Below are 27,647 nucleotides of genomic sequence, written 5' to 3'. Positions count from 1 at the left end.
CCCATACCAGGCCCTTGGTGCCTGTTTTAATCCATACAAGGCCTTTTTCAGTTTATAGACTTTGCCTTCTTCTTTCTCGAACCTCTCGGGTTGATCCACAAAAACTTCTTCTTCCAACACCCCATTTAGGAATGCTGATTTCACATCCAATTGCAAAACTTTCCAACCCTTTTGAGCAGCAAGTGAAACTAAGGCTCTAATGGTCTCCATCCTTGCAACAGGAGCAAAAGTTTCATTATAATCTATTCCATGTTGTTGCACATACCCCTTGACAACCAACCTTGCTTTATGCTTCAAGATAGAGCCATCCAGATTTAATTTAGTCTTATAAATCCATTTTACTCCAATAACTTCTTTATTTGCTGGTAAAGAAACCAACTCCCAAGTTTCATTTTTCTCTATCATTTTAATTTCTTCTCTCATAGCTCTCTGCCAAACTTCCTCCTTTGAAGCTGCTGCAAAGCTATTTGGCTCAAGTGTAGCATAATTACAATGCTCGTATACTTCACTAAGAAGTCTTGTTCTTCTTATTGGAGATTAAGGAGTTGACTCTTCTTCACTGTCATCAGAGAATACTTGAGTAGCTATAGGACTTTCTGTGTGAGTTTGCTGAATATGACTTGTTTTTGCTTCAGCTTCTTCTTCTTCTTCTATTAATGACTCAATTGGTACCTCTACACTTTGTTTAGTCACTTTCTCAGCTTCCCAATCCCAAGATGAATTTTCATTAAACCTTACATCATAGCTTACAACCAGTTTTCTTGTTTTCAAGTTGAAAATTCGAAAACCTTTTGAAATGTTGCTGTATCCCACAAATATCCCTCTTTCTGCTTTCTCTTCCAGCTTAGTTCTCTTTTGAGATGGAACATGAATATAACAAATACAACCAAACACCCTTAAGAAACTTGGAGAGGGTTTAATTCCACTCCAAGCTTCATAAGGTGTCTGACTTTCAACTGCTTTTGTAGGCACACGATTGAGCAAGAACACAGCAGTGTTCACTGCTTCACCCAAGAATTCTTGGGGCAATTTTTTTTCAAGTAACATGCATCTTGCCATTTCCATGACTATCCTATTCTTTCTCTCGGACACTCCATTCTGTTGTGGAGAATAGGCCACAGATAGCTGATGTTCTATCCCCTCAGCTTCACAAAATTTTTCAAATTATTTGGAGTTATATTCACTGCCTTTATCACTCCTTAAAGATCTGATTTTATGGCCTGACTGCTTCTCAACTAGCAGTTTGAACTTCTTGAAAACTCCAAAAACTTTAGATTTTTCATGAAGAAAATAAACCCAAATCATTCTAGTAAAATCATCTATGAAAAGAATGAAATACCTGCTTTGATTGAGAGTTGAAGTCCTCATTGGTCCATATACATCAGTATGAACCAGTTGTAATTTTTCTTTAGCTCTCCAATTGCTTTCGGAAGGGAATGGCAGTTTGTGTTGCTTTCCAACCATACACCCTTCACATACTTCAGTTTCTTTTTCCAGGAGAGGTAAGTCTCTCATCATCCCCTTCTGATTCAATAATCTCAAAGAATTGAGATTGTAATGCCCAAATCTTTGGTGCCATAACATTGTCTCATCCACTGTTGCCACCATAGCCTTAGGAAAGCTCCATTGAATGGGAAAATTTCTGCTTCTCCCCATTTTTACCTCAGCCAATTTCATTTTATTTTTTTCATCATAAATTTTGCACAAATCATTCTCAAAACACAAGGAGTAACCATTTTCCATCATTTGGCCGACACTTAACAAATTTTGATCAAGAGAAGGAACAAGTAATACATCTTTAATAAACTTAGTACATTTCTTTGTTGAGATGGCCACTGTGCCTTTTCCTCTAGATTCAACAAGTTCTCCATTTCCCATCTTGACTTTGGCTTTAATAGAGGTGTCCAGATCAGTGAAAATAGCCTCATCAGTTGCCATGTGATTGCTACATCCACTGTCTATGAACCAGATATTCTCTTCTTGAGTGAGAGCTTGACATGCAAAAAATAAATGCTCATTCTCCTCATTTTCTTCTGAATAGTTAGCTTGTTGATTGTTCTTGTATCTGCAATCCTTTTCCATATGCCCAAATTTTTTACAATTCCAACATTGTGGCTTCCAGGCATGATAACAATTTTTTTCTAAATGGTTTGTCTTCTTGCAGATACCACAAGGAGGAAATTCGCCCATTTTCCCTTTCATCTTATTTTCCATTTGAACTTGATCAGAATTCTTGTAATCCTTTTGAGGCTTCTTTTTATAATCTTTTGTTTTTTTGTTTTTCAGATTCACTCTTGATTGAAATACCTGCTCCAAAGAACCATCATTCCTTCTAGCTAATCGTTGCTCATGGGCTTGAAGGGAACCCATCAACTCAGTAACTGACAGAGTTTGCAAGTCCTTTGACTCTTCAATAGCTGCTACTAAATGATCATACTTCTCGGGTAAACTAATCAGAATCTTTTGAACAATTCTTTGATCAATCACCTCTTCACCATGGGCACGCATCTGATTAACTAATTCAATTAATCTGGAATCATATTCTTTTACTGCTTCAGATTCCTTCATTTTTAAATTTTCAAACTCCCTTCTAAAGCCTTGAAGTTTGATAAGTTTTACCTTAGTATTTCCTTGAAATTCTGCCTGCAGAATCTCCCATGCTGCCTTTGAAGTTTCAGCCCTCATCAATCTTGGAAATATTGATTCAGACACAGCCTGTTGTAGGATGAACAATGCCTTTGCATCTTTGGTAGTTTCTTGCTTGGATTGAGTTGAACCTGAAACTCCTACTACTGGAACTGTCACCCCCCTTTCCACTACATCCCACAAATCTTGAGAGATGAAAAAAGTTTTCATTTTGATGCTCCAATAATCATAGTTTTCGCCACTGAAAATAGGAACATATGTTGATGCTCCAAAGGTAGCCATTTTCGATCCTCAGATGAACCTGGTTAGCTCTGATACCAATTGTTGGTTTTAAACAATGGAATCAGAAACAGAGGAAAACAGAGAAATCACTTGAGAAACCTCAACCCTTTTAGTTCACGGATTGATACTATGGTTCTACTATTCATCTTCCATTGTTCATGCTTTTATAAGCTTACATAGAAACTCACAAAATTCATTTAAAACAGAAATGCTACTTCCAACAGAGACTAATAATAAGAAAGCTTAATATAGTAAAATAGAAATATGAAGAGTTTCTAGGAAATAAACATCACAATAACTGATCTTCAATAGACTCAAGGCATTCCATGACTTGGTCATAAGTACTATGCGTGGAATTTTTTTATTTTTATAGTTGAAAAAAAAAAAAAAACCCTTCTATTTCACCTTCAATAGGTAGTTCTAGGAAGCCTTTCTAAAAGTTAGAAGACTGCAGGGTGTATCAAAGCAAAACTAGTGTACCAAGTTTATAGATATCCAAATCGCTCATAAGCTTTAATCAGTGATACATACAAGGTACAAGTCAAGATAATCAAGTTGCAAGTTTCGCAAAGTAGTATCCAAAGCCTCTGAAACATCTTCAGATGCATGATCAGTGCTCCTGTGGATTATCTCATTTTTAGATGTAAAGAAAACGTACTAAATAAGATCAAAGATCCTGTTAGTAACTCATATAAGGAACAAAGCATTATCATTTTAAATGGAAACTTTTTACTCTATAAAACAAACCAGAGTTTAGAGGTAATCCACAAATCCTCACGCTTCACCACACCATCTTCAAATAGTTTCTTCAGAATGAGACCAATCTACAAGAAATCAGATCATGTACAATTCTTGCAAAAGCTTAAGCAATTTCAATTAGCAATAAAACAAGACTTAGAACATCATTACTAACTATTTCGTGCGTATCAAAAAATAATTAAGTAAAGAGAAAATGGATGTGTCAGCACTTAGCCCCATACCCCAGCATGCACACTATGGCAAACTAACTGGGAATACTCATGAAGGCGTCCTTCCATGTCATCGAAATAGAAATCCGAAAAAAATGCCTAGGCGGTGGGTATTCGAATCTATAAGTAAATTCCATCTATGAAAGATATATAGTCCACAAGCTTGAATCAAATTGGTTGGCTAATATGCGACTCATGCTGTAGGAAGATCTAAAGCATCAAGTGTATCAGATACCTAAAGCAATTCTATAGCTTAGAAATTGGTCGTAGTGAGACGATACTAAAGGCTGAAGGCAAGTGACACCAAGTTTTCAGAAAATATTTTACCTCCTTTTCATTGCCATAGAGTTGAGCGCAATCAATATGGCGGTATCCAACCTGCAGCACAACTAAACACATGTTGGCTTGTAGCTTGAGAGCTAATTAAGCTATTCATTACTTTTCACACCACAAAAATTAATCATGACGTCCATTAAACTCCAAAACCTAAAAATGGCTACAGCTGCAGATAAAGAAGGAAACCAAGAAGAACTTGATGGATGTGGCCAAGGCTTCGCTGACGACGCTGGGGTCGACCTGCGCCGTCCCCAGTCCCAAAGAAGGGATCTTAGCTCCCGTGTTCAACTCGAAGAACCGAATTTCGTGTGCCATTTCCATGCAGCATGAATAAGTGGAAAGCAGATCAGACGGAGGGAGAGAGTGGACGAGAGTGAACGCAATGAAAAGGGTACGTACGAGATCACTTGTATGATGGAGATTTAATCTATGATGGAAGTAGTGGCGGACTACCTCTCGTGCATTCTCTCCCTGATAGGCTGAAGCTTTGAGACCCATAAAAACTGATAGGCTGGTGGAAGTACTTGTTGATCTTTGTTACAGCTTCAGTATTTATACAATTCAGTAGTCGTTATTCTAGTTACGAATGAAAATGTATTCTTGTAATCCGCATTGAGTAAGTAAGGCTATACACGTACGTAATATGAATCATGTGCCCATCACATGACCTTCATTGCTTATTAAACTTCAGTTTCTTCACACCCATTGGTCCTTTATACGACTCACCACCCTTCACTACTGCATCGCCCTCAAGTCATTGTCACAGCCTGCTTTTGTGCCTTAAAAGCCTGAGTAGCTAACTCCAGGTCCCCACAGAAATGCATCTTTTTTTAACAACTCAGTGAGGGGAGCAGCAATCAATCCATATCCTCTCATAAACTTTTGATAATAGCCATGTGTAGCTTCAAGTCTCCACAAAAATGCATCTTTTTTTAACAACTTAGTGAGGGGAGCAGCAATCAATCCATATCCTCTCATAAACTTTCGATAATAGCCAATTAATCCAAAGAATCCTCTTAAGGATTTTATCGTTAACCATTGCATCCCTACCACTACATCACAACCCCTAGTGGTAGTAAAAAAAAAAATCAGTACGAAATTGATTCCCTTACATATGAAATTGAACCCTCTCTATCCTTCTTCACTCCTTATTCTCTCCTTATTTGCCACCCTAACTTCAATCTATTCTTTAGAATTTACTATTAATCCCACTCTTCTAGATACCACAGGTGTAACGTCCCGTTTCCGAAGATCCGGAGAGTTAACTCATATTACTTGATAATCAACTCCAACATTACTAAAACACTTCCAAAAGTTTCAAATCAAACGTAAACACTTCAAATTTAATTAACCACACAAACTCATATGTCAAATCCTCAATACAGTAACCACAAGCACATATCAACTTCTCTACATATCACTTAAACTCACATTTCAACAATATAATTAACAAAAATCACTAATACTCATAAAAAACTTTCTATTCTTGATCTACTATTCTTAAGTCGTCTCACCCAATGCTTCATAGTCTTGATCTCCAACTGAAAAATCCAAAATCATCTGAAAATATTGTGAAGATAAAGAGGATGAGTTATCAACAACTCAGTAAGCAGAGAACATATGCTAGTATGTAAACATGAGCATTTTCACAGAGTTCAGAATGCAGAAACAAAACATTTCAATTTTTAATATGCATATCTCAAAAATACATATTATCAAAAATCCAGAGCGATATTTCAAACATTTCATATTCAGAAAATAACTTTTCATATTCAAAGACTCATTTGGCACAACATGACTGAACATCTTTATCTTATCCTATCATATTAGAACATAGGCCATGTTTAACCTCGGTGGTAGGGTTGTGCATTCTGCAGAAAGCCAAACAGAACATAAATCACCATGAATATTAAAGCGATTGCACTCAGAACAGAAATCCACTATTATATCTCGTAGGGCCAGAGGTCACTATTGTATACTGTGACAGGGCCAGAGGTCACTATTATATCCCGTGACAGGGCCACATATCATAGCAAAACAGAAGCAGAATCACTATATCAGAATCAGAATCAGAGTCAGAACAAAATCAGAAAGTCATGCCAAAGTTTTTCAGATGCCAAATCATATCAAAACAGAGTACTAAAATTCAGATTATTTCACATTTTCCAAAACATATTCAGAACATCTTCACGTCACATGCAAATTTATTAAATTTTCATATTCGCTCATTTTTTCATAGTTCAGAAATAGAATGCCAAAAATAAGCTCATGTCTACACCAGTCATGTCAGAAAATATCTTATTCTTATACAGAATTTTATGAGTAATACAGAACAAATAATTGTTGTCGTTTTGAATTTCTTTCCATAACAAAACATGCATATTTTTCCAAAATTGACTACAATTCATTTCATTTTTATGCAAAGTTTAGCATAGGAATCCCACTTACCTAGACTTCTTAGCTTTTCAGAATTTTCCTAAAAAATATCGAGTCGACTATAACTTGTCACCTATAAAAATAATCACGTAATTTTCGATATTTATGCCTAAGCTTCTAAAATAACCTATTTTAATTCTTTAAAACTTAAAACCCTCATAATCCAAAAATATATCATCACTTTCTAAAATCATCAATATCCACCATAACCAACGTCAAATTCAAAACACCAATATTTAAATCCGAAATAGCCAACAAATCTCAACATAAACCAATCACACAAACAACTCCATCATCCAATCCAACCGCCCCTTACTCCTCGGACTCAGTCCGGCATAACCAACCAATTTACAGTAAAAATGGATTAGTGCAAAAATACATTTAAATCACAAAAGTTTTTTGAGAAAATACTTATAACGCTATAATATAATTTTTGAATGATCACGGAGGTGCTAGAAGTGGCGACACAACAATGTAACCGTGAAAAATGGACAAAGGTCATCGGTCTCAAAACTCAACTTTTGAACGGGGACAAATGAAGACTTGAGATTACTAGGGAATGCCATAGGGATGTCGGTGAAGCTAATGGTGGTGGTGATTGGCCGTGGATGGCGGCGTAGAGGGCGGTTGAAGTCTAAAAAGCCCAAAATGGAAATGGAGTTGGATGAATTTCACCGGTGGTGGATCAGAGCTGAGGATGGATGTGTTAGGTAACTGGGGGGTGGCCGGTGATGTGGTGAATAAATGGTGGCCAATGGCAGCGCGACGGTGGTGTGCGAACACAAGAGGTGCCACGGCTTGATGCCGTGTGTGGAGGAGAATGGCGGCGCTAGAGGGGCTGGGAACAGAGGGGGGTGGTCGCCGGCCGGAGGGGAAGAGAACAGGAGGGGCGGTGACGACCACGGAGGTGCATGGCGGCAGTGGGTGGACGGTGCATGGACGGGAGAAACAGAGGCCCCGCGCGTGGGAGTGAAGAGAGAGAGAGGAGAAAAGAAAATGGGGAGAAAAGAAAAGAAGAAAAAAAAAAAAAGAAAGAGTGAGGGAATTAATAAATGAGGTCCAATCCTCACATTTTATATCACACAAATGATCAAATGAAAAAGATTTCGAAACAGCAAGTCAAATAAAATAATTTAAACGTAGTGATTAAATGAAAATAAAATAATTAACCCAACAATAAATTAATTTAAAATTAAAAGTAATTTAAATGCATAACAATAATTAATATATAGAAAGCATATCAAAATAATTTTCACAAATTAAAAAATCATGAAATAAACCAACGAGAAACCCAATAAATTTTAAAACAAGAGAACCAATATTTAAATTAATTAAAATAAATCATTTAGTTAAAATATACTAAAATACGGGGTATCACAACGGGATCAAGAAAATTATAGGTACTACCTGTGCCTACAAGAATGACCATAGAGCAGTTTTGAACCTTACCATTAGTTCTCTTAGTTCTTGGGCTCAAAGAACGTCCACCTGCAATGGCGTGAAGAGATATTTCAGGGACCTCATTTTCACCCGTCACAAGTGTAGTGTTGTCGCCCTCTTCTACTAATTCACAATCCTCCACATCACCTCCTTGAAACAACTCGATTCCTTCCATAACAAAGATTCTTGCTTTCTTGCACTTGTGGTTTGGATTCCACTTCTTGTCACAAAACTAACACAAGCCCTTTTCTCTTCTTTCCTTCATCTCAGCTAGATTAATTTTCGACACAGGCAAAGAAGGCTTGAAGTGATTGATTTTTCCAGCAAAAGAACTTTCCTATCTTCCAACATTGCTACTTGTCAAATTGCCCCTACTGGAACTAATACATAAGGAGCCTGATAACTCCCTATCTTGCTTCCACCTCTAGTGCTGAGAATGTACTCCTCTTGGATCTGGCCTAATCCAAAGGCAGAATTAAGATTTTGAGGGTGTAACATCCTCACTGGCAGGCTTATCTCGACTTTCAACCCACACAAGAAACAACTTAATTTTTAATTCTCAGATAACTCTTTTAATCTATTGGAGATTACTTCAAAATGTTGTATTCTGTTTTAATCTCGTAAGTGCATCTATGGGATCATCAAAAGATGAACACCCAAATCTTAACTGTAGTGCATCAATAAAAGAACTCCAAGTATTGAAAATCCCAATTTTCTCAACATCTTGAAACCATATCAATGCATTTCCCTCTATACAAAATGAGGACATCAAAATCTTTTGCCCATCCGGTATGGGGTCTAAGGCAAAGTAGTGATTTTCCTTATAAATCTATCCAGTTGGATTCTCCCTATCAAATCTTGGAAATTCTAAATTCATAGAATGAAATTTCATATCTGCCGACACCCCCGAATGCTCAAAATTAAGACCTTCTTCCTATTTGCCATTACCATTTTGACATCCCAGTCTTCCTCCATTCACAGCTTTTAACATCACATCTATTTTTGAATTCAACATCTCCAAAGCACCCTAGTGATCCTCCACCCTCTTTTCTTGCTATTCTTTGTGCTGCCTTAATCCCGAAACCATGTTTTCCAACTCCTTGAGCCGAGTCCCATATGCCATTATTCTCAAAAATTGGAAAAAATCTTCCCAAAATTTTGAATTGTTCTGATGTCAATTGTAACAAAGAACAAATATAGTGCACAACTTCTGATCTTCAAGGGATCAAACTCCTCCAAACGAAAGACTTTGTTGAATTTTCTCAACAACCTTTGCAGGAAAAGCTTCAGTATTTATACAATTTACTAGTCGCTATTCTAGTTACAAATGAAAGGGTATTCTTATAATCTACACTAAGTAAGTAAGGCTATACACGTAATCTACTACATTTAATGAATCATGTGCCCATCACGTGCCCTTCACTGCTTATTAACCTTCAATTCCTTCACACCCCGTACGACTCACCACCCTTCACTACTGCACTGCCCTCAAACATGCCACAGCTTATGCATCTCATAACAGAAGCATGTTGCATATTAGCTAAAACACACAGGTTTTGATTTACTTCATTTTTGTGATTTTCATCATAATCGAATTCAGGTCTCCTTCTTCCACATTGACAGCGGTTCGCGGCGATCGGATTTGGGGCAGCAATTGCAGGCCCACAATTTAAAGAGTCAGAATTAAATTATATGCAGAATTAAATTAAGGTATGTTGAGGTGATCTCAAATAATTTAAGTGGTTATGTAAATAGTAATAGTTTGTGGATCCTATTGAGATGTGTTTGAATGTAAATAGGTTGACATATGAGTTTAAATATATGAAGTAGGTTGAAATGAGTTTAACTTTTTTATAGAGTCAAAAAAGTAATGTGTCTCTTCAATAATTAGCTTGAGATGAGTTAAGATAAGTTGAGTTGATTTCAACAACCAAAAACACCCGTGCTTACATGGGAAGTGTGATATATCATTTTAAAATTTTTCAGATTTTCCTTTCCAAAAATTACTCAACACAAACTACTTTTAATTTTAAAATTTCAATTTTTTCATCTAATTATTATCTAATCATTACAAGTTTTCCAAAATTTCTAACAAAACACATAAACAATACTACTTTTTTAAATCTCAAAACAAAAATAATCTTAAAAATTATATTCTTAACAATATTTTTATTTTATAATATTTTTATTCAACTTTTTCTCTATTCTTTTCAAAAACCCAATAAACATTTTAATTCAAATTATTTTAAAACTATTCACAAACCATTTTTATTCAAAAAATTCTAATATCATCTCACTTTCCAAATGAGTTTTAAAGTATTAATAGATTCAGATTTAAGATAGTTTTATTGGTTTTTATTCAAATTTTGATAGAGTCCGTCCTTAAAAAATCAAATTTTCTTTTATGTGGATTTTATATTTATATAGGGTTTTTAGGTATTGTTTTCTTTTCTTTTCTTTTCAAATGTTTAGTTGAGTGAAAGGTCCATTTATATACCGTATAAAAATTTAAAAAATAAATCTGAAGAGATTTTTCCCATTCATTTCCATCTCTCTCTAATTATTCCTTATGGATAAGACGAAAAAAGGAAATCATTTTTTATTTTTGTTGCTGCTACTAGTATCAAGTATCAAGCTGTTTTGTTTCCGCACATTTTGGAATTCTTTAGATGGGCTAATCAAGAAAAATTACTTTTTTTGGGGGAAGTATATAGCATTACTAATCATTATGTAAATACATCACAAACCATCAAGGTGGTAGTCTAGTTGGCAAAGGTTCGGAGATCGTTCTTCCCTCCCTTGCATGCGGTCACAAGTCAGAAACGACCAATAAAAGGGGGAGAAAACCGGTGACGTCAGTTTCAGAGTGATCCTGGTTAGTCGTCGGTGTCCCTTCGGCCTCGCAACGAGACATAAACTTAGAAAGAGAGAGAGAATGGTGTCACGTCCACTTCTGCATCGCGATGAGAGAGAGAGATGGGAGGTGCAATGAGAGAGAGAGAGAGAGAGAGATGAATAGCAGATGACAGAGTGCAACACCGCTGCGTAAAAGAGGAGAGAGAGAGTCTGATATGAGAATCGAGAGAAGAAGAATAAGGGAAGGGGGTATTAAACTCTAAATCGAAACGATACCTGTCATTTCAATCTAATTTTTTGTCTAAACGATACTTGTAAAAAGACGTCATTTCACTGTCGTTTTATCTAAGAGATATATATATATATATATATAATGGGAAAAGCTACTAGCTAGTCGAGTGAGAAACCCTCTTTTACACCCACGAATAAGACACTACCATATATAGATTGCAACAAATTAGAAGATAAGCCGCATGCAGGTGATCACGTTATTTTGTTTTCTCTTTGCCCGATCTCTTCCCCCCCCCCCCTTCTCTCTCTCTCTCCCTGCTTCTCCGATTTTTTGCCCCTCAACCAGACTCAGATCACATCTTGATTTTGTTGCATTTTAATTTCTGTTTGACTGCGGAAAAAATGTGAAAAATTCATGGATTGATATCTCATATAGTATGATTTTGCACTAACTAATAATGCAATGGTAAAATCAAGACACCCTAAAATTTATGCCTGCACCAGAAATTGGGTTTTAGCTTTTAATAACTGCACCTAAAACTCATAGGCATTAGTAATATAGTAACTTTCAGTGCCAACACATCACTTGTCGTCATGATTTTATAGAGAAGAAACATACCATTTTCCTGGTTATTTGAGCAGTACCAATTTATTATATTGAAAATGTGCTGCCGATTAGATGAAATTTATAAAATAATACCCTTTAATCATCTAAAACTTATCACTCAAATGATCCTAAGTGACACCACCATATAATGTCAAGTAATTTATTAAAAAAATTAAAAATAAAAACACAAAAACACTCAAATTACAAACGAGTTGATGGTACATCATTACACCTTTTATTAGCTAAAACTTTGACAAAAACAATCTTTACCAAGTGGAAGTCAAGCAAGCTTTAAGATACAGATTTGAAGAGTGAGAGTGGCAATTTCAAATCCCTCGAAATATCAAAAGAAAAAGAAAAAAAAAAAAGAAAAACAGAATAAACATCGGGAACGTGACAACACTTTGCCCACTTTTTCTAATGAACCTGCAGCAGTTATCTCGCTGCTCATATTTCGCCATCCCATAATTCCTCAACAGTCCTGTACGGACCACAAGTCTCATGGACAAAGAAGGAGTCCCCTGTCATCAATCTTTCCTGCAAAATAAACATCGGGAACATAATCGTCATCATACCATATTCATTCGACCTCATACAAAATCCTTCAGAGACCCAGTAAAAGCATCATCGAGGGAATTAGCATAGAAAAATGCACTCCGCTGTGATTTCTTTATTTTTTAAGGAAGTACTTTTTAATAGTATTATTATTTTTTTATTTTTATAAAAATTATTAAAAAATACATGGATGAAAAAAAAAAAAAATTTTGAAGACCTTTGGCTGTAAAGCCACCCATTATAACGATATGATCGCAACAAAACTTTTTTTTTTTTAATCGATAAGAAAGTTTTTATTTAACAAAAAAGTAGTACAAGAGCGCAAGTCTATGAGAACACGAGCAATCCCTAAGCAAATGATCGCAACAAAACTTAAAAGGGTCAATTCACTTGATCATAACATATTCGTTGGAAATAGCGACTGTATAAGCTGGTAAAAGCTATATATAGAATTGGCCATGAAAAAAAATGGTGCAGTTAAGTCCTGAAGTATAATCTAGAAAGACAATGTCTAACTGAATACATGCCTGCTCAATTTCGGACAATTTGGCGAGCGAGACTTCAGGTATAGACCAGTTGAAGATATCAAAGTTGTCCTTAATCCTTCCTTCATCTGTACTCTTTGGAAGCACACTATGACCCGTTTGCAGGCCCCAACGAAGGGCTACTTGTGCAGGAGTTTTGCCTACTTTCTCTGCAACCATACCTAGAATTGGATTCTTAAGAACGTCACTCTTGACCCACGAACTGCCAGGAGAGCCTAATGGCGAATATCCCTAGATAAAGAAAACATCACAGTGTTACCATTTTTAACAATCTTAAAACCTTCAATTATAGAAATAAAAAATATTCAACTCTTCACATAAGATTTGCCTCCTCAAAAATAGATAAACCATCTTAAAATACTGAGCATTTCAAAATTTGCGTATAAACTCACAGATAAGTGAACTCCCTTGGATTTACAAAATGCATGTAATCCTGGCTGCTGCCATGAAGGGTGGCATTCCACTTGGTTAACAGCAGGAGGCACCCGTGCTACGTCCAACAGATGGCCAAGCTTCTTTGAAGAGAAATTGCTGACTCCAATAGCTCGAGCCTTTCCAGAAACGTAGAGTGCTTCCATTGCTTTCCACGTGCAAGGTATATCTGGTTGAATGAGGTTTTCTGGTTGAATGCCTATTGACCCCTTCTTCATCCGGACTGGCAAATGGATCTTAAAAAGTTGAGCAGCATCATTTAGTCACAGATAAATAATGTCCTCAATACCAAATCATCGAGAAGAAAATGATCATGTCAATACTAATATCTCAAAGTGTAATTTTCTGAGAAGAATAGAAGCAGACTCAACTCACTCAAGGCATTCCTTGACTTGGTCAAAACTATGCGTGGAATTTTTTTCTTTTTTTTTTTTATATTTAAAAAAAAAAATCTTCTATTTCACCTTCAATAGGTAGTTCTAGGAAGCCTTTCTACAAGTTAGAAGACTGCAGGGTGTATAAAAGCAAAAACTAGTGTACCAAGTTTGTAGATATCCAAATCGCTCATAAGCTTTAATCAGTGATACATACAAGGTACAAGTCAAGATAATCAAGTTGCAAGTTTCGCAAAGTAGTATCCAAAGCCTCTGAAACATCTTCAGGTGCATGATCAGTGCTCCTGTGGATTATCTCATTTTTAGATGTAAAGAAAACGTACTAAATAAGATCAAAGATCCTGTTAGTAACTCATATAAGGAACAAAGCATTATCATTTTAAATGGAAACTTTTTACTCTATAAAACAAACCAGAGTTTAGAGGTAATCCACAAATCCTCACGCTTCACCACACCATCTTCAAATAGTTTCTTCAGAATGAGACCAATCTACAAGAAATCAGATCATGTACAATTCTTGCAAAAGCTTAAGCAATTTCAATTAGCAATAAAACAAGATCACTTAGAACATCATTACTAACGATTTCGTGCGTATCAAAAAATAATTAAGTAAAGAGAAAATGGATGTGTCAGCACTTAGCCCCATACCCCAGCATGCGCACTATGGCAAACTAACTGGGAATACTCATGAAGGCGTCCTTCCATGTCATCGAAATAGAAATCCGAAAAAAATGCCTAGGCGGTGGGTATTCGAATCTATAAGTAAATTCCATCTATGAAAGATATATAGTCCACAAGCTTGAATCAAATTGGTTGGCTAATATGCGACTCATGCTGTAGGAAGATCTAAAGCATCAAGTGTATCAGATACCTAAAGCAATTCTATAGCTTAGAATTTGGTCGTAGTGAGACGATACTAAAGGCTGAAGACGAGTGACACCAAGTTTTCAGAAAATATTTTACCTCCTTTTCATTACCTCCTTTTCAAGTGTATCAGATACCTAAAGCAATTCTATAGCTTAGAATTTGGTCGTAGTTAGACGATACTAAAGGCTCAAGGCGAGTGACACCAAGTTTTCAGAAAATATTTTACCTCCTTTTCATTGCCATAGAGTTGAGCGCAATCAATATGGCGGTATCCAACCTGCAGCACAAGTAAACATGTTGGCTTGTAGCTAGAGAGCTAATTAAGCTATTCTTTACTTTTCACACCACAAAAATTAATCATGACGTCCATAAAATCTCCAAAACCTAAAAATGGCGACAGCGGCAGATAAAGAAGGAAACGAAGAAGACCTTGATGGCAGTGGCCACGGCTTCACCGACGAGGCTGGGGTCGACCTGCGCCGTCCCCAGTCCCAAAGAAGGGATCTTAGCTCCCGTGTTCAACTCGAAGAACCGAATTTCGTGTGCCATTTCCATGGTGCAAGAATATGGGGAAAGCAGATCAGACGGAGGGAGAGAGTGGACGAGAGTCAACGCAATGAAATGGGTACGTACGAGACTTGTTTTTCTCTTCTTCTATTTTTGGTGAAGAAATTTAATCTATGATGGAAGATAACTTTGACCTCAAAGAGATGGATCAAGTGGGGATACTGATGTGAAACGTAAATGGCTTTGAGACCAATAAAAACTGATGGCACAACTACTCTCCCTGATAAGCTGAAGCTTTGAGACCAATAAAAACTGAGAGTTGTGGAAATGGTTGTGCAGAACAGTATGCACAACTACCTCCCCTTGACTTTTCTTCAAGGGAAAATCAATTAAAACTCGCACAGAAACAAGGAAAAAAAATTAGATGGAAGAAAGACCATATAATAACTTCGAAACCCCTTGACTTTTCTCAATAACCTTTGCAAATAAAACTTCACCTTGAATTGAGTTAAATTGAATTGAGATAATAAAATATTATTATAATATTATTTTTAATATTATTATTATTTTAAATTTTAAAAAAATTAAATTATTTATTATATTTTATATTAAAATTTAAAAAAATTATAATGATAAGTTAAAATAAGTTGAGATAGATTTATTAACTAAACGAAGAGTATTTATACAATTCAGCAATTGTTATTCTAGTTACAAATGAAAGGGTATTCTTGTAATCTATATTGAGTAAGTACGGCTATACACGTGATCTACTACATTTAATGAATCATGTGCCCATCACTTGCCCTTCATTGCTTATTAAACTTCAGTTTCTTCACACCCCGTATAAGGGTATCAATATGTGACACGACTCATTAACCTAACACGAACATGACACGATAAAAGCGGGTTGGGATTTACCCTTAACGGGTTCGGGTCAAAATGGGTTGACCCGTTAAGACAGGATAGCTTAACGGCTTGATAACGGGTCAACCCGTTATGACCCGTTAAGAAAGTTAAAATTACAATTATACCCTTATACCTAAAAAATAAAATTGTTGGGATTTTAATTTCGATATTTTTATTGTTTAGATTGTAATTTTGGACTTGTAGTTAGATTTATATTTTTTATAGATATTGTGATTTTAACATTTATATAAAATTATGCTAAACTTAACTAGATTAAAGAGGTTAATTTTGGGTTTGTTTCAATCCATTTACATAAATAGGTCAAAACGGGTTGACACGACACGACCCGTTATGTTATTGGATCATGTTAGGGTTTGAGATTTTGACACGATAAGCTTAACGGGTCGGGTTAGGGTTAACCTATATAGTATAATATACATGTCCTGACACGATACGACCCGTTAACACGATTTGACACCCCTAACCCCGTACAACTCACCACCCTTCACTATTGCAGTGCCCTCAAGTCATTGCCACAGCTTATGCATCTCATAACAAAAGCATGCTACATATTAGCTAAAAATCATAGCTTTTGATTTACTTCATTTTTGTGATTTTCATCATAATCGAATTCGGGTCTTCTTCTCGACATTGACAGCAGTTGGCGACGATCGGATTTGGGGCAACAATTGCAGGCCCACAATTTAAAGAGTCGGAATTAAATTATATGCACAATTAAATTAAGGTATGTTGAAGTGATCTCAAATAATTTGAGTAGTTATGTAAATAGTAATAGTTTATGAATCCTATTGAGATGTTTTTAAATATAAATAGGTTGTAATATGTGTTTAAATATATGAAGTAAGCTAAGATAAGTTTAACTTTTTTACAGAATCAAAAAAGTAATGTGTCTCATAAATGATTGGTTTGAGATGAGTTAAGATAAGTTGAGTTGATTTCAACAACCAAACACACCCGTGCTTGCATGGGAACTGTGATATATCATCTCAAAATTTTTCATAATTTCATGTCCAAAAATTACTCAACACAAACTACTTTTAATTTTAAGTTTTCAATTTTTTCATCTAATTATTATCTAATCATTTCAAATTTTCCAAATTTTCTAACAAACCACATAAACAATACTACTTTTTTAAATCTCAAAACAAAAATAATGTTAAAAATTATATTTTTAACATATTTTTCTTCAACTTTTTCTCTCTTCTTTTCAAAAATCCAATAAAACATTTTAATTCAAATTATTTCAAAATTATTCACAAACCATTTCTATTCATAAAATTCTAATATCATCTCACTTTCCAAACGAGTTTTAAAGTATTCATAGATTCAGATTTAAGATAGTTTTATTGGTTTTTATTCAAATTTTGGTTGAGTCTGTCATTAAAAAATCAAATTTTCTCTTATGTGGATTTTGTATTTATATAGGGTTTTTAGGTTTTTTTTTTTCTTTTCTTTCTAAATGTTTAGTTGAGTGAATAGTCCATTTATATACCAAATAAAAATTTAAAAAATAAAACTGAACGGATTTTTCCCATTCATTTTCGTCTCTCTCTAATTATTCTTTATGGATAAGACGAAAAAAAGTAATCGTTTTTTATTTTTGTTGCAGTTACTGGTATCAAGTATCAAGTATCAAGTATTGTTTCCACACAGTTTGGAGTTCTTTAGATGGGCTAATCAAGAAAAATTACTTTTTTGGGGAAGTATATAGCATTACTAATCATTAAGTAAATACATCACAAACCATCAAGGTGGTAGTCTAGTTAGCAAAGGTTCGGAGATCGTTCTTCTCTCCCTTGCACGCAGTCACAAGTTCAAAACAACTTACCTTGTAAAATCTAGGAGTGAAAACTGACTGTAGGAATTCGATTTCGGTCCAAAACTGAAACCGAACCAAGCACTTATATACATGTTTAAAACCAGCCAATAAAAGGGGGAGAAAACCGGCGACATCGATTTCAGAGTGATCCTGGTCGGTCGTTGATGTCCCTTCAGCTTGCGATGAGATAAAAACTTAGAAAGAGAGAGAGAATGGTGTCGTGTCCACTTCCGCATCACGATGAGAGAGAGAGAGATGAGAGGCAGATGGCGGAGCACTGCGCCGCTGCGTAAAAAAGGAGAGAGAGAGTTTGATATGAGAATCGAGAGAAGAAGAATAAGGGAATGAGGTATTAAACTCTAAATTGAAACGACTCCCATCATTTCAATCTAATTTTTTATCTAAACGATACTTGTAAAAAGACATCATTTCACTGTTGTTTTATGTAAGAGAGAGATATATATATATATATATAATGGGAGAAGCTACCAGTTAGTCGGGTGAGAAACCCTCTTTTACACCCCACGAATAAGACACTACCATGTATAGATTGCAACAAATTAGAGAATAAGTCGCATGTAGGTGATCACGTTATTTTGTTTTCTCTTTGACCGATCTCTTCCCCCCTCCTCTCTCTCTCTCTCTCTACTTCTCCTCCAATTTTTTGCCCCTCAACCAGACTCAGATCACATCTTGATTTTGTTGCATTTTGATTTCTGTTTGACTACAGAGAAAATGTGAAAAATTCATGGGCTGATATGTCATATAATATGATTTTGTACTAACTAATAATGCAATGGTAAAACCAAGACATCCTGAAATTTATGCCTGCACCTGAAATTGGGTTTTTAGCTTTTGGTACCTGCACCTAAAACTCATAGGCGTCTGTAATATAGTAACTTTCAGTGGCAACACATCGCTTGTTGTCATGATTTTATAAAGAAGAAACATACCATTTCCTTGGTTATTTGAGCAGTACTAGTACACTGTGCGTGTGTGTGGGTGGGTGGGTGTTAGTAGGATATTTTAAGATAAATCATGAGAATTTCAATGATATATTGATTGATGAAGATTTGCTTTTATTGGGTGTTAGCAGAAGATTTGCTGTATTGTTGAAGATTTGAGCACATAAGACCATGATGTTTTTGTTTTGGAATGATGAAAAGCTAAAACACTAGCAAACAAGAAATTATCAAAATGTTTTTGTTTTGGCTCTAGGGAGAGGAAATTAGTAGATGGTGCTGGTGAGAGAAAGAAAGGGAAAGAGGGGAGAGTGCATGGGGAAGATGAGATAAATGAGAGGGATTATTTAATACACTAGTCCATATCATAAATCACATAAGTCTCATACTTGTTGAGATGTTATTAGCTGGTGTAAAAAAGGTGAAGACACCTAATTGGCCTAGAGTTTTTTCCATATATAATATATATATTATCTATCGGCCGGTTTGGCAAACCGGCCGACTCAATTTCATCAATTTTCTATCGTTGGTCGACCAATTCTCTGTTGGTTTCGGTCAGATCCAGACTCCGGCAACTGTTTCACATTGACGACGGCCAATTCCATCGGTTTTCGTACAACCCTAGTACTAAGATCTGTGAACTAGATGTCATATTGTGGGAGCCTTTGCATGCTGGCACTTAGTGAGATTGGAGTGATGGGCTGCTTCTTCCGAGATTAATAGCTATGACTTAATTCGAACATGCCGCAACAAGTGAGGGCCCTTATGGCCACGCCCAAATGAGAAAGCACCACTCCCCACTCTTTTGAAGAAAAATAAAGTAAATACATCACAATTTATTACTTCATTTTCCTCTTTTTGTTATTAAGGCGTTATTGGACTAATGGATGCTGGACAAGAGCAAACCAGCACACGCACCTTCTATAGATACAAATATCCTAATTCAAACATGTTTCGAGTACAACATCCAATACAGGTACAAATACTTCTTTGTTGACCTGTCTGCAAAATCATGAACAAATCACTTCTCAACCTAACATGCTAAGCAAATATTGTTTTACCCATTAAACATGAATAATATTAGATACAATTATGGGTTGTACAAGCGCCGCATACTATTTTTTTTTTAAATAAGTAAATTTAAGACTCACGTGAAATAATAATTTTTAACGATTGTTCCCACTCTTTTTTAAATTAAGTGTGTAGTTTTTACATAACATATGACTATATTTCACTTTACTTATTACATATTTCCATATAGGATTTTTGAAGTGATCTTCTCTATTTTGTTACACCATGTCGGTTAGGCCTGCAACCCGGCATGAAACAACCGGGTTTATACCCGACCCGAAAGCACTTATTTAAGGCGCCAAACCAATCTAATCCGACTCGAGAAAAATGGAATCGAGTCGAACCCATATGACCCGACATTTACCGAAGAAACCCACAGTTCCCAACCCAAGCCTTCAATAGACGCTGCAACGAAGCCCACGACCTCAGCCCAATTGCCTTCTCCACTTCATCTTCAACTCGAGTCTTCTGTTTTCAGATCTAGGGTTCCAACATGTTATAGTCAGCAGTTTGAGAGGTAAGAAAGGTAGAATCTTGGAGGGCTCGGGAAGGAACAAGACGAAAGGGATGAAGAAGTTTGGTTTGAAATGAGAAACCCCCTTTTAAATCCCAACCTGCAGTAGTGAAGTGTTACACAACATTCGATCTCCATAATTTCTCCTTTCCCAAACTACATCCTCGATCTCATTCATCGTCCACTTCAATCGTCTAGTTTTTTTTTTTCCTGACTCATTGGAATCGGATCCGGTTGGCACAACACAAATGGTTATTTGTAGTTCGTCCTGTTCAACGGACATCGCCACAACCAAGCTCATCTAATTACAAGACAATCTGCTTCGATTGTTCAGGCTTCTTATGTTCTGCAAAAGAACCCCACATTTGCTTGAAGAGATGGACTTCAACGACGTCGTATCCACGATGAACGAAGACGAAGAGCTTCAACCTGCTCTGCTTTATTTTGCTTTGCCATTGAGTAAGCTGAAGCAACACTCTAACCCGAGGAAATGGCTGCATTGGCGGTGAGAAATTTGCTGCATTGATGGTTGTAGTGAAATGGAATTTACTTTATTCTACGTTGATGAAGGCAAGTGGAGGTGAGAAATTTGCAAAATATTTGGCCGGTTAGGGTTTGAGCCTGAGGAGAAGTTAGTATTTATACGGATGGGTCGACACCGAAGATAAAAACCCGTTCATAGTCGCGGAGACCCAACCAGATAGGTCAAGTTGGGCCGGGTGATTTTAATCGAGTCCTTCAATTTCTCAGTTCTTTTGTGCAACCCTATTGTCGGTTGTTATCTTAATTAATTTCATCATTTATTTGTTTAAATATTATTGAAGACTTTCAAGTTTCAACTATTTTATTGTTGGTCAATTTTGGTTTTTAATGACTAATTACCATTTGGTTTCTACTTTAATCAAAATTATCCCTCGAACCTCCCGTCTCTATCGAGCCACGCCATCCACTCTCGCATGAAAAAGTCAACGAATTTGGTCTATTAATTTAAAATAATTTGAAAGATCATGTAAATAAATACTAGACAACTTAGATTTTAAAAAACTTGGAACACTTCATATTCTGTCATCTATAATGCTTCGTTTTCTTTCTTTATAAACTATTAATTACAATTAGTAATCGAGTAATTCCACGTTTAAACAACTTCATGATTAAATTATAAACACAATTAAAAATCCGACTAGTTTACTTTAATTTCTGAGGCCAAAACGGCTCAAGCCTCAACGCATTGAAAATCAAGTAATTTTTAATCAGTAAGGTCAATGAAAACTACAATAATCGCAGAAACCAAATGTCTGCTCACAGCTCACCATCCCAAAGTTCTTCAATGGTCTTGTAGGCACCAAAGGTCTCATGGACATATGCAGTACCCTTACAAAGCCTCTCCTGCATGAATAAACAAATTCAGTCATTTTTTTAGCAGGGAATTAAAGGGTAGGAGAGAGCAACCCGAGGTGGTCTTCCTACTTGGGCGTGATGATAATAGCACTCCATTCGCTGATAACTAGACGATTGGAAGCGGCAGACGCTCTCTCAAGTCGAATTGAGCCATAGCCTAGAGCCACACTAGGGAATTCAATGAATTCTTAAGTGGCTAATATTTAAAAGTTTAAAGTGGATCTGAATATTATTTAAAAGTTTTAAAGTGGATCTATATTCAGATTCAAACTTAGGACTTAATACATGCCAAACAACATGGGACCCAAGTACTATAAACAAATGCAGCGCCCTTAATTTACAGTCATTTTATATCCTAGTGTACTATAGAAACTACTGAGTCATCCCACTCTCTGCTAACAAAGTGGACCAAGAATAAGTGATTAGAATACAAACGGCCAGCCAAGGATCCGCAAATCATCTTAAAACATGTTTTCAAAATAAAGTATCTAACAGGGATGGCAAGACCAATGGCTGTAAGTCGTAGAATTATTTTTTATTGGCACCGGGGTATCCGAGAACAGCATCCCAACTAATTCTGGGGGTGCACAAGCCCTCGGCAAGGAGGGCTGTAACTCGTAGAATTATATTTTGATAAGAAGGTTCAAAGAAAGATATATTCTCGCAATGCACACCTAGAATGGTGAGTACTGCAAGGTTAATTACCTGCTCAATTTCCGAGAACTTGGTAAACAAATCTTTGGGTATAGACCAATCAAAAACTTCAAGATTTTCTTTGATCCTTTCCTCGTTTGTGCTCTTAGGCAGTATGCTGTGACCCATCTGCAGCCCCCAACGAAGAGCCACTTGTGCAGGAGTCTTCCCCAACTTCTCTGCGATCATAAGGAGAATTGGATTCTGAAGCACCTCGTTCTTAGACCACCTACCAGGGGCACCCAAAGGAGTATACCCCTGAAAAGAAAAAGCTCATCAAATAAAGAACAGGAAATAGTGGTTCAAAGCTCGTATAAATGAAAAATAGATCCATTTTGTTTCTAAAGCTCTTGCCACTAGTCTATTGTACTTAATAAATTATGCACCTTTTGGCATTCAGCACATAGAAATTATAAACCACTTTATATCTGCATACTCACAGATAAGTGAACTCCTTTTGATTTACAAAATGCATGTAATCCTGGCTGCTGCCATGAGGGGTGACACTCCACTTGGTTAACAGCTGGAGGCACTCGTGCTACCTCCAACAGATCCCCAAGCTTCTTTGAAGAAAAATTGCTCACTCCAATAGCTCGAGCCTTGCCAGAATCATAAAGCACCTCCATTGCTCTCCATGTACTTGGTATGTCGGGTTGGATAACATTTTCAGGCTTATAGCCAACCGAATCCTTTCTCATTCTAACGGGCCAGTGGATCTGCATAAGAAATTAACCAACTTAGCAACTGAGAGTTGTCTAATAATGAAATGAAAAGAAAAATTCCAGTGAGACTCCCAAAGTCTCTGTCTCTGGATTTCTCTTGATCTATGTCATGGATGAAGCATGGCATGATATATCATTAACCTAGTTGGACTCCAAGAGTCCAAAGGCAACTCATGTCATGGTGTTAGTCACCAGACTGTAATTTGTTTTGATAAGTAGACATCAGACTGTAATTCATGGAAGGTTATAGCTTAGTACATACGAGATACAGATCCAGATAGTCAAGTTGCAAGTCCATCAAAGTTTTATCTAATGCCTTTGGCACATCATCTGGCGCGTGATCAGTACACCTACAAATAAATATAGCTCAATTTAGACAATGAAAAAAATTCATGAAACTATGCTAGGAATCAGTAAACAATGTTAGTGAAATCATAGTGCGGTTTCAAGTCAAGTATTAGACAAACCAGAGTTTGGAGGTGATCCATAAGTCCTCACGCTCCACTACTCCCTCATTAAACAGCTTCTTTAAAGCAGACCCAATCTAGATAATCCAGAAATTAGGTCACAACATGACTATACACTTTTTAACGGATCAAGGTTCCCGCAAGTTTTTACCTGAACTTGAGGGCCTCAAGTGGGAGAAAGATAAACACATAAAGTGGCTCTCCAGAAATTATTATTCATTTAATACTGCCTGAAATATTTATACGAGTAGCAAGAAATGATGTAAGGCCCACTTCATGAGTCTCTCCCACACTTGAGGCTCTCAAGTTCAGGCAACAACTTAAGGGGATCTCTTTCCTTTTTTAACTGTCATCAAAATCAAGGTGAAGCAATTTAGCTAAGTTCTCACCATAGATTCATGAACAGAATATTGATACAATCAATGCTGACAGAATATGCTTTTCCTGTTTAGCATAATATAATACAAATCTATAGCTTTCTGTCTAAGGGGAGAAAAAAAGAAACTAAGAAAGATGTTTCATTACTCGAAAAAGTATCTTTGCACAAGCAAGAAAAAGAGGTCAACCATAGTAGCTGAATGTTGATATTTACCGAAAGTACATAAATGGGAAGATGAATGGAAGGAGTGGACAAAAATATGTTTTTCTGAATATAAATAAATAATAATCATGCTAAGGAGGAAGTATTGTACATCTAAAATGACCAAATGATCATGTGACCATACATCAATGCATTTAACTTATGTGGTGCGGATTTCCTAGGATCATGTTGTCGGTTGTTATTCATCTTGTTAGGCAACTAAAGAGAAGAAGACTAGATGTACATCTATCAGAGTTTTAGTGCTAAATAAACTACCCAAATTTACACTTTACAATCACTTGTATGCCAAATTCTACTAGCATTCAATATCTATATCTACCATGTAGGAGTTCCTAAAACAGCATATGATACGAGAAAACTCTGCAGATGCTCTTAAGTCAAACAAACATATTCAACGTGACTGTTAACGTCACCTAAATCTCTTACACTGCCCTGTTTTTGTGGATGACAAAAAACATTTTTTTTTGTTTTAATAGGTAAGGATGACAATAAGCATTTAATAATGAGCCATGCCAAAAAGGTTAAAGCAACTTCCAATAACAAATCTATATTACAAAAGGGAATTGCTAGTCTTCAGCAATGTCTTTGTAAATCAAGTGGCAAGCTTGAGATGCAATACAGTAATATGAAAGGTGAAAATGCACCTGATAGCCCCCTGCAACTTGAGATAACTGGTTATTCTTTCAAGTATGTATAGATTTTCAATTATGATGAAAATCATTGCCATAATTTTCCGGGAAAAAGGGACCAACTATGGTAGATCGCACCAGAGTCAGATGACTAAACAAAATGCCATTATATGAAATGGCAAGTAAGATGGTATACCGTATATATAAACCATTAACAGACAAAAAGAAACAAAACAGAGAAAGAAACGATGATGATGATCGGTTTGGTACTATGCAAAATTACCTCCTTCTCATTTCCATAAAGTTTAGCACAATCAATATGCCGATATCCAACCTGCAATAGGCACAAACTAACCACTAATAATATATCAGCTGCAGGGAAACTGCAAAACCATATGTTTTTGTAATGATAAAGAAAAAAGGTTGTGAAGAGCTTTGACAGTTGTTAAAAACAAAAATACAAAAGAAAAGATATTATAATTTTTTAATGAAGAAAAGTCATCAAATACCTAACCCAACCATGCCAAATCATATTTCCTTAATCCAACTACGCAATTTTCTTCTAATTATTACCAGCGTTTTGATTACTCGTCACAAGAAAACCAACCAACAGTCATAAAAAGAATCCTGTTTCATTTTTTATGCAACTAGGTACACATGTTCGAAATCGTTTTAGAAGCAAAAAACCCTGATGGCGGTGGTAATGGTGTTGCTGAAGGCACCAGGGTCGGACTGCCACATCTCATACCAACCGAAGGGGTCTTGGGCAAAAAACGGATTGAAAATTTGATCTCGGACCAGAATTCTGCTTAGTGACTACCATTGTATTTCCTTAGGTACTTTGTTTTTAAGCAGAGAAAACAAAGTACATGAATTTGGCTTCGGCCTTGTCAACTTTTCAGTATTTACCTGATTTTCAAAGTAACCAACTGGATTCACATAAGTTTCAAATCCAAAGCCAAAACATGGGGAGAATCCCTATACCACCGGAGGAATCTCAGAAGTTTTTCTTTGAATAGTGCATGACATGGACAAGCAATAATAAAAGAAAGCAAAACCTAGTAAAATATATGGCTCGAACTTAAATAATTGATGGGGGAAGGGAACATATCAAAGATTTTGAAAAGTTCCATAAGAAATCGTAAAGTTACTCTACTTCTCATGGCACTCAGTTAACTAAAGCACGGATTTTTTTCATCTTTCTTATAAATTATATACCGAAATATCCATTACTCTTAAGAGCACAAAAAATTCACCACCATCATAATCATCGTCATTTTTCTTATAAATTAGAAACGTGATGGCATGCGGCCACTAGTTCATTTATAAAGAAGGTGTAAAAAGAAGACCTTAATGGCAGTGGTCAAGGCTCCGCCGACGCGTCCAGCGTCCGCCCGCCACGTCCCCATCCCTACCGAAGGGATCTTAGCGCCGGTGTTCAATTGAAAGAAGCGAATTCCGTCCGCCATTTTCAGACCTCCTCGATTCGTATGTCCACACCAAGCTGATACTCAAATGGAAGGACGCAGAGTAGCAAGTAAGGGAGACCGTGTGACACTCCGGCTTTCATACTATATAAGCCCCTAAGCCCATAAGAGAAGGCCGGAGAAGGCACTGGTCCTTCCCTGCTACGTGGCGAGATCATGTGGCGACGAGATTGTATCTTCGCCGGTGGTTTCAAAGGCTAGTGCCGCTAGTGACATCGTTACGGCTTCGCTGTTCACGGGTCGAACTTAAAACGGAATCCAAAATGTGATTCTTACGCTGCGTTTAGGTGATATCTGATAAAATGTCAAAACTACGTAATTAAGTTGATAAAGTGACTAACTTGTTTAACTAAAAATGAATTAAACACTTAATTATGCAATAAATTATAAATTGGGATCAATTGTTAAATCATGATATTTTGCTCTTAAAAAGCTTGTAATGCAGTTGAGATACTCACTTCGTTAAGACATACCAAAGTTAATCTTTCTATTTTATCCTTATATGCTGAACACTTAACTAATTGTTATAGAGGTAATTTTGGAATTAAGAACCCGAGCATGGGATTCACTAAGGGACATATATCCACTAGTGTGAAGTGGAGCAGCATCTAAAAATTCATGCACGCGGACAGCTATGGCACGATTTGGCTTCAACGTTGGTCTACAGCAACTCAAGCGGGAGTGTAGGGGCTGGATCGTGGTCTCACAAGCAGAGAAGGACACGGACTGCAGGGGCTAGAACGAGAAGAACGCACTGGAGGGCACTCGCACGATCGCATGGGCCCAGAGGTGTAGATCACGCAAAGGAGAATAGAAGGGAGATCATGCACGGTATAAAAGGAAGACATTTTCCATGCGGGGCTCTCTCTCTTTTTTTAGTAGTTTTTAGTTTTATTTTTCGCCTCTCTTCGTTTTATTTTCTTTTTTATTTTTGGTTTCAGACCCCTGTTTTGGGGGCGATTACTGTTCTTTATTTTCTTTCGGATAGATTCAAAAATGTGGAGGAAGTATTTGGATTCAAAGATGTTAGGCTAAATTTTTAAGCCTAGGTTGTGCGGAGTAATCCAGAAATAGATTGGCTTGACTTTGCTTATTTTTTCTTTGATTTTCATTTCACAACTTATTGAGTTGTAATGCTGTTATATTTAGAGAAGTTTGGAATTCTTTCCCATGCATTTTGATCTGTTGTAGATGCTAGGCACAACCGATGCTTGATCTGATTTAAGATTTTGATAGTCTTCTTTTATTGTTCAA

The 27,647-nt window shown here is 36.4% G+C and overlaps 2 protein-coding genes and 1 pseudogene across 3 annotated transcripts; all 3 read right to left on the bottom strand.

Annotated features, from left to right (window-relative positions):
• The window catches only part of LOC108981009, a 36,394-nt pseudogene extending 31,847 nt beyond the window's left edge, over positions 1 to 4,547 (bottom strand).
• A 7,456-nt stretch (positions 4,548 to 12,003) lies between these two features.
• On the bottom strand, positions 12,004 to 15,310 carry LOC108981008 (NADPH-dependent aldo-keto reductase, chloroplastic-like). 2 transcript variants are annotated; one of them, XM_035688808.1, is made up of 7 exons: positions 15,026 to 15,286; positions 14,823 to 14,873; positions 14,142 to 14,218; positions 13,926 to 14,013; positions 13,295 to 13,570; positions 12,885 to 13,133; positions 12,004 to 12,339 (listed from the first exon to the last, which is right to left on the bottom strand). In XM_035688808.1, exons 1-7 carry the CDS (start codon positions 15,149 to 15,151, stop codon positions 12,250 to 12,252), a joined length of 957 nt encoding a protein of 318 aa, XP_035544701.1. In that variant the 5' UTR covers positions 15,152 to 15,286; the 3' UTR covers positions 12,004 to 12,249. The 2 variants fall into 2 exon arrangements, with proteins under 2 accessions (XP_035544701.1, XP_035544702.1); XM_035688809.1 differs by lacking the exons at positions 13,926 to 14,013; positions 14,142 to 14,218 and having other exon boundaries at positions 15,026 to 15,310.
• Positions 15,311 to 21,467: 6,157 nt separating this feature from the next.
• On the bottom strand, positions 21,468 to 26,631 carry LOC109010013 (NADPH-dependent aldo-keto reductase, chloroplastic-like). The gene is made up of 7 exons (XM_035689012.1): positions 26,256 to 26,631; positions 25,190 to 25,240; positions 23,677 to 23,753; positions 23,472 to 23,559; positions 22,928 to 23,203; positions 22,500 to 22,745; positions 21,468 to 21,782 (listed from the first exon to the last, which is right to left on the bottom strand). Exons 1-7 carry the CDS (start codon positions 26,373 to 26,375, stop codon positions 21,696 to 21,698), a joined length of 945 nt encoding a protein of 314 aa, XP_035544905.1. The 5' UTR covers positions 26,376 to 26,631; the 3' UTR covers positions 21,468 to 21,695.
• Positions 26,632 to 27,647: the final 1,016 nt, after the last annotated feature.

This window comes from Juglans regia, chromosome 3 (assembly GCF_001411555.2).
Source record: "Juglans regia cultivar Chandler chromosome 3, Walnut 2.0, whole genome shotgun sequence".
Classification (NCBI taxonomy): domain Eukaryota; kingdom Viridiplantae; phylum Streptophyta; class Magnoliopsida; order Fagales; family Juglandaceae; genus Juglans; species Juglans regia.
Note: the sequence above shows the minus strand (reverse complement) of the source record. Positions and strands in the feature narration are given on the sequence as shown.

What these genes read in the sequence shown, in the direction of transcription:
- LOC108981008 (XM_035688808.1), bottom strand. Translation starts at nt 15,151, where the DNA reads ATGGAAATGGCACACGAAATTCGGTTCTTCGAGTTGAACACGGGAGCT. An exon ending in CCGTGGCCACTGCCATCAAG is followed by an intron (nt 14,874 to 15,025) that starts GTCTTCTTCGTT and finishes CTTGTGCTGCAG; the next exon opens with GTTGGATACCGCCATATTGA. An exon ending in TCTATGGCAATGAAAAGGAG is followed by an intron (nt 14,219 to 14,822) that starts GTAAAATATTTT and finishes GATTTCTTGTAG; the next exon opens with ATTGGTCTCATTCTGAAGAA.
- LOC109010013 (XM_035689012.1), bottom strand. Translation starts at nt 26,375, where the DNA reads ATGGCGGACGGAATTCGCTTCTTTCAATTGAACACCGGCGCTAAGATC. An exon ending in TTTATGGAAATGAGAAGGAG is followed by an intron (nt 23,754 to 25,189) that starts GTAATTTTGCAT and finishes TGGATTATCTAG; the next exon opens with ATTGGGTCTGCTTTAAAGAA. An exon ending in CAAAAGGAGTTCACTTATCT is followed by an intron (nt 22,746 to 22,927) that starts GTGAGTATGCAG and finishes TTTTCTTTTCAG; the next exon opens with GGGTATACTCCTTTGGGTGC.